The sequence below is a fragment of the Neopsephotus bourkii genome, unplaced genomic scaffold (genome assembly GCF_033783945.1).
Source record: "Neopsephotus bourkii isolate Nb327-2 ecotype Australia unplaced genomic scaffold, CSIRO-AGI_Nbou_v1 NB_855, whole genome shotgun sequence".
Taxonomy (NCBI): domain Eukaryota; kingdom Metazoa; phylum Chordata; class Aves; order Psittaciformes; family Psittacidae; genus Neopsephotus; species Neopsephotus bourkii.
In genome coordinates this window covers 2,256,080-2,274,995 of record NW_026901351.1, presented here as the reverse complement: position 1 = coordinate 2,274,995, position 18,916 = coordinate 2,256,080, and the positions used below count along the sequence as shown (strand labels likewise).

The 18,916-nt window shown below is 37.1% G+C and overlaps 1 protein-coding gene across 1 annotated transcript in view; it reads right to left on the bottom strand.

Moving 5' to 3' along the window:
* The window catches only part of AGMO (alkylglycerol monooxygenase), a 200,800-nt gene that overhangs the window by 100,924 nt on the left and 80,960 nt on the right, over positions 1 to 18,916 (bottom strand). The window contains 1 exon segment of the mRNA XM_061356457.1: positions 12,342 to 12,437. Within this exon segment, the coding sequence (XP_061212441.1) occupies positions 12,342 to 12,437 (96 nt within the window).

The window sequence follows — 18,916 nt, the reverse complement described above, 5'->3', positions numbered from 1 at the left end:
GTCTGTGCTAGGAGAACAGGCAATCACTAAGGAATAGCAGTCTTCACTTTTAGCCTACAGATACAGTAAAACGTCCTTCAAGTCTTCAATATACAATACATAAATTCATATTTAAAAACTAAAATTCATCTTTTCAAAGTCCATATAATACATCAGTATGCTAAAGAAATGTATGAAGAATTTTAAATAAATACTTCTGTCTAATCCTAGAGAAAGTATTTTCTTTGGAAAATGAAACCTCTCTCATCCTTTAAAAATACTTTCTTTGGGTGATGACATTTACAAATCTACTGAAATATCTTCTCCGTAGCATAATTAGTAATTGATGCCTAAGCCTACTTTGGTTCATTATTTGGCCAAGGTTGCCTCCATTGCAAAGATATACACAATGATGGGAATATCATCTGAGATAACAATCATAAGTGCATTACAACCACAGCACCCTGTACCTGACCAAGCAAAAATCCAGCATGCTAAAACTCGCAATTTATAAAATCATCATTTTGGCTAAAACACATCAAAAATATTTTTGTCACCAAAATGGTACAGGGTGCTATTTCTAGAAGCTTCCTTAGCTATCAATAAGTTTACTTCTATATATTTAACACACTCCTAAAACAGAAAATCATGTTGTCAGTGGAAAACTTTTTGTGTCTGTCCTGGGTTCAGCAGTAGCAGTCATTTTTCTCCTTCTTGGTAGCTGGTGCAGTGCTGTGTTTTGATTTTCAGCCTGGGACCAGAGCTGATATCAATGATTTTCTGGTTGGGCCAAGGACTTTGTGAGCCTTATGTTTTGTCAGGGAGGAGAGGAAGGTGGGAGAAAGCAGAGACAGGACACCCGACCAAAACTGACCAAAGAAGTATTCCGTATCGCAGCACGTCATGCCCAGGATGTAACTGGGAGTTACCCGAAAGGGCACAGGGTCTTCTGGGTCGGACTCATTTTTTGGCGGGTGGTATTCCATTCTCTTCTCTTGTTATTTTCTCTTATCATTGTTGTCATTGGCAGTAGCAGTAGTGATTTGTATTATACCTTAGTTACTAAATTGTTCTTATCTCAACCCCTGGGAGTTGCATTCTTTTTGATTCTCCTCTCTGTCCCTCCGGGAGGAGCGGGAGGGCAAGATGGGGGGGAGTGAGTGAACGACCTGTCTGGCTGGGTTTAAACCACAACAGTGTCAAAAATCTGATCACTATTTTATAAACATATATTTTATACATCTATTCGTATATCATTCTAATGAACAGAAACATACCGTATCTGGAAAACAAAAATAAGAACTGAAAAAGCTCCTAAATCTGAATGCCAGCAACACCACATGGCAAAGAACATAATTATTTTGTTGAATTTTTCTGTATTCTGCCATCTTACCTGGAGCAAAACAGGAGTTTTGGAAGATCTTTCACCAAAGTAAATTATCAAGGCTAGGACAGTGAGAAATTTTTTGCAGGTAAGATTCTGACCCTGTCATGTCAGGCTGACAGGAACTTACTGCAATCACAGTGAAAGGAATGAAATTTGCAGGAATCAACTTGTAACAAAATTTAATGTGGTTTAATAACAGCCTGTTCAAAAGAATTCCTAACAGGCAATGAAGAAGGCCAGTGGCAGGTAGTCCACCTACCCATCTACCTTTCAGCTGTCAGCCTACCCTTGCTTCTGTCTCTTCATTGTGTCCAGACATTTTCCTTGGAGAATGGCAACTGCAAAGTTGCTCATAAGTGTTCATGGTAGAAGTAACCAGAGCTGCAACCAGTCACCAAAGCATGTACACTACTAGGACTCAGTCATTCAAGACTGCAAAACATTTTTATCTTAAAATAGCTTAGTATTCGAAACAGCTTTTTAGACAGAGATCTTTCACAATGTCCAAAGCTTTGGAAAAAAAAGCCCCAAACAACCAATAAACCAAACAACACCAAAACACTTTTAAATAAAAATTCTAAAAATTAACAGAAAATTTGTGATAAGAACAGCAGAACAGCTCAGGTTTTGTGGCTTGTAATCAATATTTTCATTTTAAAAAAAGGAAAATATTTCTGCTACTATAATTTTTGTATGCAGTAGAAAGCTTTGCTTCAGACCTTTTTACTGGAAAGTGGTCTCAATCAAAAAAAAATAGTGGAAATGTCATTATTCAATATCCCTATTGATTGTACTTCAAACCCTACTTCATATTACTGAAAGGAAAAAGAGTCTGCTCGTTAATATAAAATATTCTTGTTATTTATAGCATCATCTTGCAGTGATCTTGGGAACACCAAAAAATTGCTACCAATCTCTTAAACGCTGAAGTACCAAAACTGTTGTCTAACCTTATTTGTGTTTTGACCAATATGGCTGAAGGGTTTACATTTGTGTTTGTTCCCCTGATACAGACACCTACAGTTTAAATCAATTCCTGTCTCCAACTTTTCCTTTTACAATTAACACATTGTGTGCACCTCAATTCCCACGCCAGTGACCCACAGAAGAACTGCAGCAAAACTCTTTTCCTGTTTCCTTTGTTTGTTTTTCCACACCCCATAGCCACAAAATAGAATTTTTCACTTGCCAAAACACTTACAAATGGGCTCAGTAAACTACCTAAAAATCAGACATGTAGGTATCTTATCTACACCAGTTATAAAAGCTTTCTCAGATCTCTCCACAAAACATGTATTTGTCTTACTTTCCCTTTAAAACAAAACAAAATAATAAAATCAAGCAATATATTCCCTCCATTTTAGTATGGCATCACTAAATAATAAAGCAGAATTACTGACAATATTTGAAGAAATTCCAAAAGCATTTTAATAAATAAGGTAGGCTAAAAGCTGCATGCTTAGAAACAGTTTCCATACATTACTGAATAAAATATGCTGGAAGTGAAATCCTCATATATAATGAGAACTAAATGTTTTCTTTTCTATAATAGTAGTTCTTATATAAAGATGTTTCCTTTGTGACAGCAATCCCTAGCCTAACAGAAAAGAACATTATGCAATATCTCTTATGGCATATAAGCACCTCTGTTTGCGGTCTCAGAGTTTGTCAGCACCAAGGGAAATCTTTATTGCCTGGTACTTGCACCACTTCAATGTAGTTCTTGTTTAAATAATGAGAAAAAATCGTGACATGAAATCCAAGGGAAACTTTACATCTTGTGTAACAACTCCTCCTGTCACCACTACAACATGAATCTTTACCTAACTCTGTTTCAACATGAATGCTAGGAAGGAATGTCAACTGAGTAGAGCAGGCAATGTTAACAGTAAAACCGTTTGTATATGAAAAGTTCTGTTTTGTTTCAATTTTTTTTTTCTCTTTGAGTACAAGAAAAGCTGTTTGTAGTACAGCATTTCTTTTAATATTATTGTGTCACTGATCTGCAGGACAGGGAGGGCAAATTCATCTCTGTAGCATCACCAAAGGAGCACTCTGAACTTTGGAATTTGTTAGACTAGTAGGTAGTAAAACACATATTACTACTGATTTCCTCATCAAAATGAAGATTTTTATACCCAGTATATAAATCGATATCTCAGTCTGGTGGGGAAATTTAAGAAAAGGCCCTAATTACATTCCCCAGTAGAGGTGCTGTGTTAATTCAGGACAACACACCCATGTATTTATACAGATGGCTCTGGTGATCAGATTTGCCATGTGAAAACTCTATGGGGAAGCTGGAAAAAGGCGGAACTCCTAGGATTTGTGCTTGTCTGCCAGTTTCACACTTTGAAATCCCCGGCAAGCCCTGATTTATACACCACCAACTGTTTTCCTGTCTGATTAGGCAGTTTTCTACTCCAGTAAGCATGTAAAATGGATGTAGCCAAATTTCCACACTAAGGAGCGAATAAAACAATATTTATAGTTTAGAAATAAAACAAGTGAGAGGAATCAGGCCTGTTGGGATCATAAAGAGTTTCATAGGGGGTGAATTTCTGATAAATTGGGATTGAGAAATGGGAGGTGAAAGCCTAATTTTAATGGACAGTCTGGTGTCTCATATTTATATAATAAACACACAGACTTAAAAAATATGTTTATAACAAATTATCTTGAAGGCATGCCATTGTCACTTTTCATTGTTTTACATCTCAACCAGGAGATAAGGTTTGAATCAAATTGGCATCTCACATTAATATTTCAGTTAACACTTTCAGTAAGTGGATGCGACTTTTTTTTTTATTTTCCTTTAAAGGTCCCATTAAGCCTTGTGGGAAAGACAAGCACATATAGGAAGTTTCAATCAATTTGTGCACTAAAAACAAGAGAACCTACACTAATCTGTTGTTTTAATTGCAACATAACAAACAGGGGAGGAAGTCACTTTTCAGTCATGTATCATGTTAAGCATTTTTAACAAACTCGGGGAGAAAAAAGTTATACAATTTCAGTATTTTTCAGCAGCTTGACAAATACATGCTGGCAATTGAAAGGGAAAAAAAACCCAACAAAACAACAAAAAACTAAACCAGACCATAATAAATAATAAATCAGTGTGTCAGTCCTGAAAAAACATAAAATATAGCCAAGTATAGCTCTTCACCTTCTCTTTTAAATAGATCAAAATATAGACAGCACCCTACATTTTATGTTTTATCAAATAAGATGCTTCAAATTTTCTGTCAGCTTTGAAGCCATTTAGACAGATTCTCAGTGAGTACAAGTTAGCAGAAAAACCCGAGTATTACATGCAATATATTAAGATGATTTTTTTTTCTTTGACAGACAGCAGTATCTCTAACTTATCTTCACATTAATGTGGTTATTATGTTAAACTTATTTGGTAAGCAAGTTATTTAGATTGTTTTGCAGGATGCAGAATGTACTGAAATGCACTTCATCTCTAAGTAGCTAATTTCACTTTTATCTTCATAATTCTCCAGAGACATAATAGACAAAAGTAGCCTAAGTAAAATTCTTGAAGTACAATTTTTAGTTATAGGATATCTGCAGATATATTAAAAGTATTCAGTCCCATTGCTGCTGAAGTAAGCATTTCACAGCTGTCTCGTGCAAGAAATGTCTTTGGTGCAAGGACCAGAAGCCAACACTCAAACACAAAGATTTCATTATTATGATTAAATGGAAGTTCCTGCTTATGCTCTTGTCCCATAACTTTTCATTTGTGGTCTCACCAGTGACCCAGCTTCAACAAAGAAAGGGAAGGGTTCTTCTGCCTGGAGTTCTGCCCATCAATGCAAATCACCAACACAAGCCAATTATTGTGGTGCAGCCACTTTTTGAATGAAAATTATCATGGTGCCTGTGCTGCATGTTGCTCTCAGAGCTACTAGGTGCAGAACACTAAGCTCATTTAAACGACTTACATGTTTTTAAGTCCCTCTCTATACTGTAATTCAGTTGAAAGAAAAGCTAGATAGTATTAAAATACTTAACTCACTGTCAAGGCACTTATGGGTACACTCAGTTACCTAAAAGTGCCAAGGAACACATAGTTTTTAAATAGGAGGCTTATCCTGGGGCTACTAGCTAGTAATGTTGGCTCTCCTAATTATCTCTGAGGTCCTAATCACGAAGGAAGGAACTCCAAACCTCATCCCACTATGTTTTTCCTGATCAAACTGTGCTCAAGTGCAGCCTACACTTAGCAAGGCAGTGTGCTCTCTTACAAATGTTTTCTCTCTTGTTATTCTTTTCATTTAAACCAAAAGGCAGCTATATGCTTTACGTATGAAGCAAGATAATACTTTCCTCCTTTCTTAGGGGGAGTGAAACATGGAAGACTGGAACACATTTTGCATTTATTGCTAGTATTTCTGCTTAGTGATAGTGTCATAAGCTGCTCTCTTCTCCACACTCTGGCAAGTGCAATGATGATAAGACTTTCATCCTGCAAGTTGGTCAGAAAATCTAATAAGCCATTTTGGCAGACAGGCTGGATTGAAACCGTGAGATGTCTTTGTTTCTTAGAATCAAGTTTGAGTTTTATTGTCTATATTGTGTATATATCTATATGTATATATAGATATATCTTATGTAGACCTACAAAGGCACTGTCTGCCTTAAAGAAAGCATTTTTAACTCTGTGATGCTTATTGATTTATTTGTTCTTCTTCCCTCCACAGTAAATGCTTGAGTTGCGACTTGGCAGCAGGAGAACAATGGATTTCTGGATGATAAAAGCATCAACTATCATGAATGGGACCAGAAATATTTTTTGTAAACCAAATTTTTCTCTTTATGTAAATCGTGATTAGTTCATTCCCCATAGATTTTAGAATAATTTCTTGAATCTTTGTAACAGTGAGAAAATCCAGCTTCTAAAAGCCACTACGCTGTCAGATATTGTGATCTGTTTCTAGGAATTCCACTTAAATCTTCTGCATCACTGAGACTTGTCAGACACAGTCTTGAACATCGGACTAGCAGAATGGCTGTAATCACCTTTAATGAGATTCATCTTTTTGATGACTTTTAGCAAAAGTCTCATGAATGGTAAGTTTTTGATCCCTTGTAACCTTACTAGGACAGATATATGTGTTTCTAATTTGAAAAAGCACATCAGACAGACCCATGTATATTTTTTGCTATAGTGGCTGAATTGAAGAAAATAAGTTTGTACTTTCATTAAACCAATATATTAGAATACATAAAATGAAAGGTTTTGTTCACATATGCTATTTAAATTCAAAATGAGTTTCCAGAATCAAATTCAAGAGATACTGCAATTTCACAATTACTCAATTTCAGTGTATTATACAATACACTGGATTATTACTGATTTTAATTTTTACTGGTGATGCCCTTTATATTAAAAAAAAAAAACACCCTACCACCACCAATAAGAGAAAACCAAAAAAATCCCACATTTCTCATCTCAGCCAGAAAATCAGATCAGTTCACCACACCCTGTCTCCACTGTGATTCATTCAATATTACTTGTTTATCCCCATTTTGCAAAAATTTCCACACATTAAATTTGACTTATTACTTACTGACCCCAAAGGAACTATTCACAGTACATTAGATTAAGCATAAATATATGCATTTGTAAAAAAGGCCTCAAGACTTTTTACCTACCAGCAGAGCATTTCCATTTTTCATTTTCAAACTATTGAAGATTTTAGTTCATTGTCAAAAATCTTTCTCCAACTCCACAATACAAGCACAAAACCAAAACCGTCTTCTTCCCAATACAAACACTCAAAACTATTATAGTCAAATAGATTTTGTTAAAATGCTTTTTAAATTCAAAGTCTCATTTCTTGATCAAATTTACCTTTCAGGTCTACAAAATGGATTATTAAATCCCTTCTAAATCACTAAACTACCTGAAAGTACTTTACATAAACCTTGCTACAACTGTTTTGTCCTGCAATCCTTTCTTGTTTATTTAAATGAGATTACAGCACAAACTGTGGGTAAGGTAGGTCCAAGAAAACGGGAAAACGAAATCTGTAGAGAAATAGAGGACCAATCTCAATTGGTAGGGCCTGGGAATTAATGACTATTTTATCTATTGTCTCATGCTGTCACTTTTTTATCACATTGCCCTAGAGATTTTATGATTCCTTTAATCACCATCCAATAGATGTTTGTTTCAAATAGCTTCTTCTTTAAAAGACACATATGCCCTCTAGAATTTCAAGAACAGCTTTTGCTATTGATGCGGTAATCACTTGTATACTGCTACTTCCAAGAAATACATAATTTTTTATTCTTTTAGGTCTGCTTGTTCAATTTCATTATTGACCTTATTCTCATATTTTGGAAAAAAAAAACCAAGCAAAACAAGCCCCCCCCCCCCAAAAAAAAAAACAAACAAAAAACCACAAAAAACCCATAGAAGACTTTTTCTGAATTTGGCCATCTTCCTCGTTGATGTAAGGACTTCATGATTGGGCCACAACATCTCACCTGTACTCAGGGGCCTTGACGGGCTGTGCATGGATTCCTGCCAGGAATGGAATTCCTTCTCATGAAAGCATGAAGCCTCCACAATTCCTCTGTCTTTAAAAGATTTTCATTAAGGAAAACTGAGCAGAAGTCAATGCCAAAGCAAGTCACAGAAAGAAACTTAAGACTAGTACACACCTCAAATAAGGACAAAATATTTTTTGACAAATACAATATACTTCCACAGCAAGTTTCAGTTTTACTTAGTTGGTGATTTCTGTCAAAAATAAATGTATTTTGGCTTGTATCTGTAGCAATTCCACATCTTCTCCAGCCTGCATGAAGTGCCAAAATTTTTCTCATTCCTTGCCTGTTTTCACGCATGCTAATTCTGCTTAATAGTAGTGGTTCACCTTTTTCTGCTCCCAGAATTTGATGAGGTAGACAGACTTAAACAAGAGAAAAAGAGATGCTTTAAGAAACCTGACTTCCGTGAGTATGGTAAAGGGCAAATAACAGTCTTTCCTTAAATTAGAAAATTAAACAGAAACTAATGCATGTCAAAGATCAAACGGGAAAGGAATAATCTGCTGCTGCAATTACCACCATCAGGGTTTGATTCAGTTGATACTTTCCAAATACATTTTGACATCTCATAAAAATTACAGCTAAACCAACATAAACTAATTTCTGTTTTTCACAGGTGTCTATCAGGTTATAAACACACCGAACTTATTGGTTGTAATAAATGCATAATGTAAGGATATAGTTTAATACGAGCCATAGAACTTCTGAATCACCTGTGAAAATAAACTGAAATGGAGTATTTCTGTCTGTCAGTAGGTCCTGAAACATTTTGTGGTTTTTGAAAAATTAGATTTTTATTGCTCTTTGACCGAAGTATTATTTTTTTTTTTTTACTCCCCTCATGATTTGGATGAGAATGGTCTAGTTGTAGAAACATTTCTCCCAGACCATTTAAGATCAGACCTACTGACTCATTCCATTGACCTAAACAGTACTGGATAGGACTAAAAATTATTTTCTCTTGATTTATTGAGATCATAGAATCACAGAATCATTTAGGTTGGAAAAGATCTTTAGGATCATAGAGTTCAACCATAAACCTAATACTACTGAGTTCATCACTAAACCATGTCCCCATGTGCATATCTACACATCTTGTAGATACCTCCTATCTTTATGCACCATTACAGAAAAGTCTTAAGTGTTTTCTTCACTTGTTTGGAGTTTTTATTTTTTTGTTGTTTTGTTAGCGTGGGGGTAGTTTTTGTTTGTTTGGTTTGTGTTTGTTTTGGTTTGCTTTTCATTTAAATAAATATGATTTTATTTCAATACCTTGTTGCTACTGAAAATTTTTTAAAAGATCTTTGGCAAATTTCTGATATAATTTCAGATTGGCATGTACACAGTGCACTAATGCACAGAATAGTGGAAAAAATGGGTTTCAGACAGAAAAGTTCTTTTAATGGACAATACAGTTAAGTGCAAATGAATAATTTAAGACACAAAGTCGTGTTTTCACTCTAGAACACCCAACCCTTCTTTAATAATTACAGAAATGACTTTCCTTTATCAATAGCCCATTCTGATTTTGGTATTAATAAAAGATCTCTAGCACCAAAATAATGGTATTGTATAATCTCTATGTAAGATTTATGGTATTTTAAATGCTGCACTATTTTACATTAAAGGCCAAAAGCTAATGCATACCAAGTATGCAGGAAATAAAAAAGTCTAACTGAGATAGAACAAGTGAGTACGTTTGATCTTTATGAGTTGGTATACCCTCTTCAGAGTAATATATGAGCGACTTGAGTTAAAATAAAATAGACCATATCTGATCCACTGGTAGAAAAGGTGGACGAAAACTAACGTAACAAATATTGGAGAAGATCAAAGTTATAACATATGAAACTTCTTTTAGTATTTTATGAAATAATGGATACATTCAAAATTAAAGTATAGGAAACTATCGGGGCTATGCACTTTTGTTCGAGGCTGAAACATGGCATAGAAAGTTTCAGCACAGCATAATCATTCTCTTGTAATTACAAAATTCAATTTAAATTAGTCCCAAAACTAAACATCTTCCCTCATAAGCTTTCATTCTCTTATTACTTAAACATCGCGGTTTTGTTTATGTTGGGTTTTTTTTCTAAAGTAATAATTGGGCATATCCTTTATTAAGATTTTCAGTGCTATGTCAAAAATTTACCTATTAAATAGATTTTTTTCCTGTATCTTACTAGACTTTTTTTTTTCTAAAGGAAAAAGATGTATAATCAGAAGTTGTGAAGTTGCAATTTCCAATCATACTTGACCAATCAATATGGGTCCAAAGCTTGTGTAAGGAAACACTGACACTTGTTATAAGCAATAGAAATCTGAGGACAAAATTAACATTTCTTACCAAATGCTCCTGCATTTTAGATGCAAACTATTACAACTCTCACTGGCAGAATTGATATAATGAAGCATATCTACACTAGACCCCTAATGATATGATCTGTCACCCAGCAACAGCAGCTACCATGGGCTCCCAGAGGACACCAGAGCTTTTGGGGGATTATGATTCTCAGCTCTAAAAGCAAGGGCTAGCAACAGCCTAGCTGCTAGCTAGGTTTTCTATACAACCCCAGGCCTGCAGCCCTAAAGAGACCTCTCATGTCAGGAAACTGAGACTTACAGAAAGGAATTCCATTTTACCATAATCAGTGTAAGACAATTAGAACCATTTAAATTCATGAAAAGGGCTGATAGGAAAAAAAAAAAAAATTAGAGATGCCAGAGCTTTAAACAGTTCCATTGTAATAGTTGTAAAAAGAAAAAAAAAAACACAACCAAACAAACAAAAAAAAAACCCAAACCCCCAATACCCCAGTATAATGCTGAAGCATCATATTAATTTCAACAAAAATACTGGCCACTATAAACCTGCATGGCTGCAATAGCTGCAACTATTTCCTTTCCTTCTCTTTTCTGTTATGCTCTTGCCCTAGAGAGCAGGAAATCTGCTAATACATGGTGTACCCCTATTTCTATTTTGACATGGTTTTTGACCTTAAAGCATAACGTCAACATATTTCAACTGATTTCAGCTGTGTTATAAAATCAACAATAGCAAAATTAAGAATAACTTCTCTTGTAAACAAAGATCTATGACTGGATCAACTGGATCAGTACAAAAGATCCATTGTTTTTTTACAGGCACAATAATTTAATAGTAAGGAGTGCTTATCTTTTCATTGAGACTGAAATTCATTCTTGTTTAGACTAGTGTATAAATTTGGCACATTGCACATATGCTATGGAAATTCCTTTTAAGCCCTATGAAGGATTTAGCACTTTAGAGGGATGTAGGCAATTCATAAGCCTCTGAAATTCACTTCAGAAACTTTAGACACACACTGTGGCACCAGTGCTGAGACTCATTGAGTTACTGCTACGCAGCAGAACATTAGAAACCTCTCAGCCAAGGAAGAAATGGCTTCAGACAGCAAAGAAGATGTAGATGAGGCATCTTGTACTTCTCTTAGTGGCAAAACACGGTAAAGCCAGATTGGGGAACCTAAGACATGGGCAAAACACCTGCTACCACGTGATTCAGAGTATTCATTTGGTGAAATTTCAAAGTGCTCAAATTTGTTCAAGACAATTCTGACAAGTTTAATTATGCATTCCTTGAGTTTATGCATTCTGGTGATGTGTGTGACATTTTTTTTGTAAACCATTCCTATTCATGAGGTGTTGTAGAGCATCAGACATGTATTAATGATTTCAGAAATGTGATCAAGAGAAGTGAAATTTCAAAACCAGGAGTTTTCTATTGGGTCACTCTAAGTAGATTTTTGCCTTATAATCCCTACCCCCTGGGAAACACAAAGAAAAGAGAAAGTAATTTGAGCAACACAGTCGCTTAAAATAGCAGAAAAAAAAATGCTATGGCCTTATAACATGGGATACCTTTAAGAACCTCTACTGTATGCAAAGAAGCAGAAGACCATTCAGCTACCTGAGAAGTGGAGGAAATGACATACTAATTACAGCAAGATATTAAGTGTATGTACATGTGTCGTGGACTTCAGTTGAAACTCTAAATGATCTTTAAGAAGCGCTGGGTTTTGGATATTTTTCCCTAAAATATTTATCTTAGAAATGAAATCAGTTTCAGTATCTGCCAGAAACATTTAATAAGCTGCAAGATAGGAAAATATAGTATTAAAATAGCAAAAAAGTTTTGATTCCTTACAGTTGCTCTTTTAAAAAAAAAATCTAATTGGGACCAACTGGCCTCATTGCTTCTTATAAACTTAGCAATATATATTCAGAAAAAGGAATAAAAATGAACAGATGTTTCTCCTTAAAGAAGTCAGACAAAGATTTTTCTTACACAATAAATCAGCTGCTAGTAGGTTTCCAGGACACTGCTCCAGGCTATGTTTAGGTATGGCTTAAAAACCTGGTTTACCACTGTATGCATCCAAAAATGGTAGAGTAGATTAAACTGTAGATGAACAGCAAACACTGATGGGGGAATGAAAAGAGCCATGGGCAAGTTGAAAATCTGAAAAATGAGAAAGCAAATATACATTTGATTCATAATTCTAAACTTGTGATGATATAACAAAGTATTATCTCAAGAACTCAAAGCACTACACAAGATAATTGCTTCTTCTAATACCTCCATAATGTAGACAGGAACAGATACTGATTATTATATTACTCCTAGATGTACTATAGCAAATGAGACAAACTGATGCAAAACTGATTTCCCAAAAGTCATACTGAGCAAATACAAACATCAAGAACTCAGTAATCTAGATGTTTATCCTGCATACTTGTCGTGGTTTAACCCACAGCCAGACAGCTTGTTACCCACTCCCCCCCCCGTTTTTTGCCCTCCCCTTACTCCTGGAGGGACAGAGAGGAGAATCAGAAAGAAATGCAACTCCCACGGGTTGAGATAAGAACAGTTTAGTAACTAAGGTATAACACAAATCACTACTGCTACCATCAATAATAGTAATGATAAATGAAATAACAAGGGAAGAGAATACAACACCCCATCACCAGGCGACCGATAACTTGCTCCCCCCAGCCCGACCAAGCACCGACCGATACCTCCTCCAACCCTGCAGTCCACTCTGCCCTTTCCGGGTAACTCCCAGTTACATCCTGGGCATGACGTGCTGTGGTATGGAATACCTCTTTGGTCAGTTTGGGTCAGGTGTCCTGTCTCTGCTTCCTCCCGGCTCCCCTCCTCCCTGGCAGAGCATGAGGCTCACAAAGTCCTTGGCCAAACCAAAACATCATTTTTATCAGCTCTGTTCCCAGCCCGAAAGTCAAAACACAGCACTGCACCAGCTACCAAGAAGGAGAAAAAATGACTGCTGCTGCTAAACCCAGGACATTATCCACCCCTTATTCCATACCATTCACGTCATGCTCAGATCCTACATTTTCAATATACCATCACTCCGATCTCAGTGCACTTCTATCTTAGTGCAAAGACTAGTCCCTATAAAGCTGCTGATTCCATCTGGTCCATGATGCCAGGCTCCATCTCTTGTAACAGTCTTTCAGAGCAGGAGAGGCTGTGTGCAGTGTTCACACACATGAATAACCTGGGCAGTAGTGTCCATTGTTAGGTCCACCCCTTGATCATGAGTCCATCTCGATGTTGCATCTCTGCTCTGTTGGCCTTAAGGGTCATGGGCCCATCAGGTTCAAAATAATTCGTTGTCCTTCCATCTCCAATGTTTCCAAAGCACTGGAGGGGCCCAGTGGACTAGATACTTGCCCATACTGTCCCACACACCCTGCCACTCATGGCTGTCCAGCCTCAGAGAAAATCTCTTGGTCCTCCTACTTCGTTGTTTAACCCCAGAGAAGACCCAAACCTGACTCTGCTTAACTTTTGAAAACAGATGAAATAGTTGTGGCCAAAATACACTCTGTATACGTGCCAACATGGTGATCCCCATCACAATCAGCAAACAAGTCTCAATAGCATTAAAAGGCCATTCAAAACTCTCAAATGATGCTGTAAATGCTCTGGGGGGAGGAATGGGAGGGTAAAAGAATGCCTCCTTCACAGGTTGACCACCCGAGAAGGAGAAAGAATATGTGTAATTGCTAAGCATTTCTATTATATACCTCCCAAAGTATAAAGGTGGTGACCATACTGGGAACATAAACCAGATAAGTTTCATGATCAATAATTCTATTGTGTTACAAGTCATCATCATAAAGTACACTGAGACAAGAACTTTAGCCCAAGCCCCACACTTGAAAAACACTAATACAGCAAATACCAGATCTAAGTAAATTACAACATTCTGAAGCTGTGAGATCAAGAGGAACAACTTTGAGAGCCAATAAATCAGCATTGTGATGAGTGACTATTAATTCGTCAGATCTGTTGTTATCTCAGCCCCTTCGTGCCCCACGTTGGGCGCCAAAAAGAACTGTCGTGGTTTAACCCACAGCCAGACAGCTTGTTACCCACTCCCCCCCCCTTTCTTGCCCTCCCCCTACTCCTGGAGGGACGGAGAGGAGAATCAGAAAGAATGCAACTCCCACGGGTTGAGATAAGAACAGTTTAGTAACTAAGGTATAACACAAATCACTACTGCTACCATCAATAATAGTAATGATAAATGAAATAACAAGGGAAGAGAATACAACACCCCATCACCAGGCGACCGATAACTTGCTCCCCCCAGCCCGACCAAGCACCGACCGATACCTCCTCCAACCCTGCAGTCCACTCTGCCCTTTCCGGGTAACTCCCAGTTACATCCTGGGCATGACGTGCTGTGGTATGGAATACCTCTTTGGTCAGTTTGGGTCAGGTGTCCTGTCTCTGCTTCCTCCCGGCTCCCCTCCTCCCTGGCAGAGCATGAGGCTCACAAAGTCCTTGGCCAAACCAAAACATCATTTTTATCAGCTTTGTTCCCAGCCCGAAAGTCAAAACACAGCACTGCACCAGCTACCAAGAAGGAGAAAAAATGACTGCTGCTGCTAAACCCAGGACAATACTATATGGAGCAGGAAACAACATATCCTCGACACGGAGCGTTCACTTATAGGGGAGAATTATCATAGAGTAAGAAAAGTGTGAATTTATAATGCTATAGTTTTTCCATCCAGACTCCCTATGTGAGCACCATAAGGGAAAGGCAACTTGGCTTTCAAAGTTAATTATAAATTCCTCATGATATCTCCCTTGAAGCTCCAATACATTGCTGAGCTTTAAAGCTGTTTTAACACAAAAACAGCTTCAGAAAACTGATTACTTAGCAAAGACACAGAGTGCCAGGAATTTCACCATTAATTGCCTAATTGGCTGAGCAATAAAACAAGACTTCCAAGACCTTCACATGCTACAACCCCGTGTGCTTTCTTCAGAAAAAGGCCTATCTTTTTTTTTTTCTTTTACCTGACACTGTATTATACCAGCTGCATTAAAAACAATCCTTCCCTACAATACAAAGATTTTCTCTAAACCAAGCAGTGGTGGAGCTATCTTAAAAACTTTAAAACTCTTTAGCACTCAGGGAAAATCTGAAAAACCTCGATAGCAGATAACAGCTCCCTGTGAAACAACAAAATTATCATAATTCATTTTCAAGTTCCTATTGCCCTTCTCATAAAAATCAAATATTTGAACATCAGAGAAAACAATCTGATAGACATGACAGGCCTCCTGAGCCAAGAATTCCTTTAGCGTAGGTCTGCACACGTACTTAATGTCTATATTCCCCCAGTTTTTGCCAAAGGGCCTACTCAATAGGTAAGATGTCACACCGAGGCTGTAAAACAACTGCACCTCCATTCTCATGGTATGAATAATGCTCTTGAGAATTTCACCACAACCGTATCTCACTGTCTTGAGACAAGGGAGGACTAAGGCCCTGCAATCCCAGTTTGCTATGCTGGCGGCAACACTGGACAATGACTGAAGCATAATTAAAAATACCTTATGTTGCTGCAGCACCACCTGGTAGGGCTGGGACAGCTGTGATTTCATAAACTCCAGTCAAGGCTTCACAGATCACAGCTGCACCACCAACTACACATAGAGTGTTTCTGGTTGAATATCTTCAAAGTACTTTTCCAAAAAGTAAAGGAATTATGGTGCAGAAGTATGTTGAGCTTTTGGAGCTTGGGGGAAATAATGTAAATAGCTGCTTTGTTTTAATCAGTCTGACCCTCAAAGGCTGAAGAGTTTGCATAACATTTATAAAATAAAATAAAAATATATTTGGAAGGTGAATTTTGCATATTCAGTGCCCAAGAATCACTCAATCTAAGCAAACTCACAAAAATTCACAGCAACTCTTACCTAACATGGGACCTAGTAAATGTCATCGGGGCATGCGGCACTTAAACATGAAATTCTGGAGTAGATGTGCATGAGATTTCTTTAAAACTTAAAAACACAGATCAGATTGCCTTGTGCAGGAAACTACTGAATGAAAACCCCACAACCTTCAAACCCACAAACCATGCTCTGAAACAAAAATGTAGTGCAAACCTCTCATACTTTAGAAGACATAGCCTAAACACTGTCATTGAGTCAGTCTTTTCCGAGTTCCTTTTTCCTCATTCCTCTAACCTGAAAGATATTTGTCTCACAACAGCCAGAAGGCTGTCATGGTTTTTCTCAAAGGTTATCTTACAAAGAAGCCAGCAAAGGAGTAGGACACATGGCCATGTTTAAGTAAAGCTACTTTAGTTTTCTCTTATTATTGATTGTACCTGCCTAATGGCAAGATATGAGCAGGAAATTTTTAAAGGAAATGGAAAGGAAGTTGATTTTAAAAACAAACAAAGACCCTCCCAAACAAAACAAAAAACAAAACAAAACAAAAAAAAAAAAAACCACCAAAAAATAACAAAACCCAACAACAAAACAAAAACTAAAACTAAACAGATGGTTTTCAGATTATTCATGGAAATGGTTGCAGGACTGAAAGCAGGGTTAAAAATTTTATGCTTTTTCCCTAGAAGTACCAGAGACAATTTGGTGGTATTTGCAGATGACACAGAAGGGAAGGAAGGATCATCTTCATATTTATTTTCTAACCTACTTCTCACAATGAGTACTAGGTACTAGGATTTCTCTGTTATGTGGTGAGTGGAGAGTATTTTTATATAAATCTACAGGTAAATTTGAGATTGACAAAGGAGAATTATTTCCTAACTGCCTCAAGTTTCCTTGCAATGTAAGCTTTATTTTGCACAGATTAAGGATTTTAAAGATCATTTACAGAAGAAACCCACAGGGAGGAATAAAAACCTCTCCCAAACAAAGATTTAGTTTCTCCTATTTGTGGTTCTACTGAAACAAGATCAATGTCAGAAAAAAACCCAATAAAATCATTAGTAGTTTTTCACTGGAAATGCCAATTCCCCAAATCAAAACATTTCATGGGAATGTACCGGCTTTCACTAATCTGCAGAGGAAAAGCTTTCATGCCTCCAAGATGGCATTTATGGTCAAAACTGCAGAAAACTGTTTATCACACAGATCTTTTCCCACTTGTGGATTCAGGGACAGATTGAGAGAGCGCTGCAATAACTGATAACCTGATGGGAAAGGCATGCAGCAAGGGAGTGAAGAGGGATTTGTAGCTGGGGCTGCTGCACTGCAGATGTGTGCCTTCACACTTAAGGCATTGTCCCTTTTGAAGGGTGCATGTCTGCTGCACACTTTCTGACATGGGCATGCTGCACCTTTCTCCCTCCCATTTGCAAGTAAAAGCTAATAAATGCTTCCACAATAGAAAGGGAAAAACTGGAAACTCCTGAAGTTTAGCAGGTGGGCTGAGTTTCCTGCACTAAGCCCCTCTGTCTCCATGATGGAGCCATCTGCTGATGAGTCCAGTACTTGTCAGACAGGACACAGAGGGGCAAGGTGCAGCTGCCCACAGCTAATTCATGTGGGTTATACTTGTGTAAGGATTTTGCAGGAGTTAAAGGGTAGAAAAAAAAAACAACCTATCCCTTACAAATCCCAGATCTGGCAGAGTCCTCAGTAGATAAGAGATTAACTTTGTGACTCCGTCCTGAAAAGAATGGTGTTACCTATTCCCTTTTCAGATTTGTATATAGATTTTTTCCACTGCTTTTAAACCAACAAGGTATAGTTCAACCTTTTATCAAAATGTATAGCCTAAAGCTATGAAATTATTATGGATTTAATATATGCAATTAAATATTACCCTCAGAGGAAAGTTGAGAACTGGTACTCAAAGAATTAAATTATAGCTTTTTGAGGTGTATACGCAACTCTTTCTTTTCACAATTAAACTCGGTATTACATCAGAAGCAAAAATTTATATAGTATTAACTTGCTGATTTCTTCTTGAAAATGAATATACATTTTTATTTCCACTTTTTTTTTTCCCCACAAAATGGGCTTCAAAACCACCTTCGGTGGTTTTGGTCTGCCTCTCTGTGGCCCTTTCACTGGAGTAATAGAAACACTGTGTGTGCAAATGACATGAAGCAGCATACATTTGGTTCCAAGCTCAGGAGTGTATCTCTACCACTGATTGTACTTAAAGCATGTTTTTCTCTTTTCTTTCATTTCACATCTTTTCAATCAGCTTGAGCACAACCCACACAGATTAATATGCTGATTTATTTATCTTATAATGTTTAACTTAAAACACATACGCAGCTGGCAGTAGAAAAGTCCCACAATCCCACACCATCCACTACAACTTTCTCACAGCCTCCAGAAAACTGGATGTCGAACTGCATTCAACAATACACATTTTGCAACAACAAAGGAAGATTAACTAAAGGCTTCACTGAGTTTCAGCATTGAGGCAGATGGATTTGTGGGGTTCTGGACAAGTCTGGCAGTCTAGAAAAATAAATAGCAGTGCTATAAGAATTAGCAAGAGTTGTGTTTATGTACAGTAAGGTTTTGGAGAAAGAAAACTGGTATAACTCTCAAACATTCTGGGGGAAGGTAAACCAATATTTACACTAACTAAACATTTTGGCTAATACCGGATATTTGGTGGA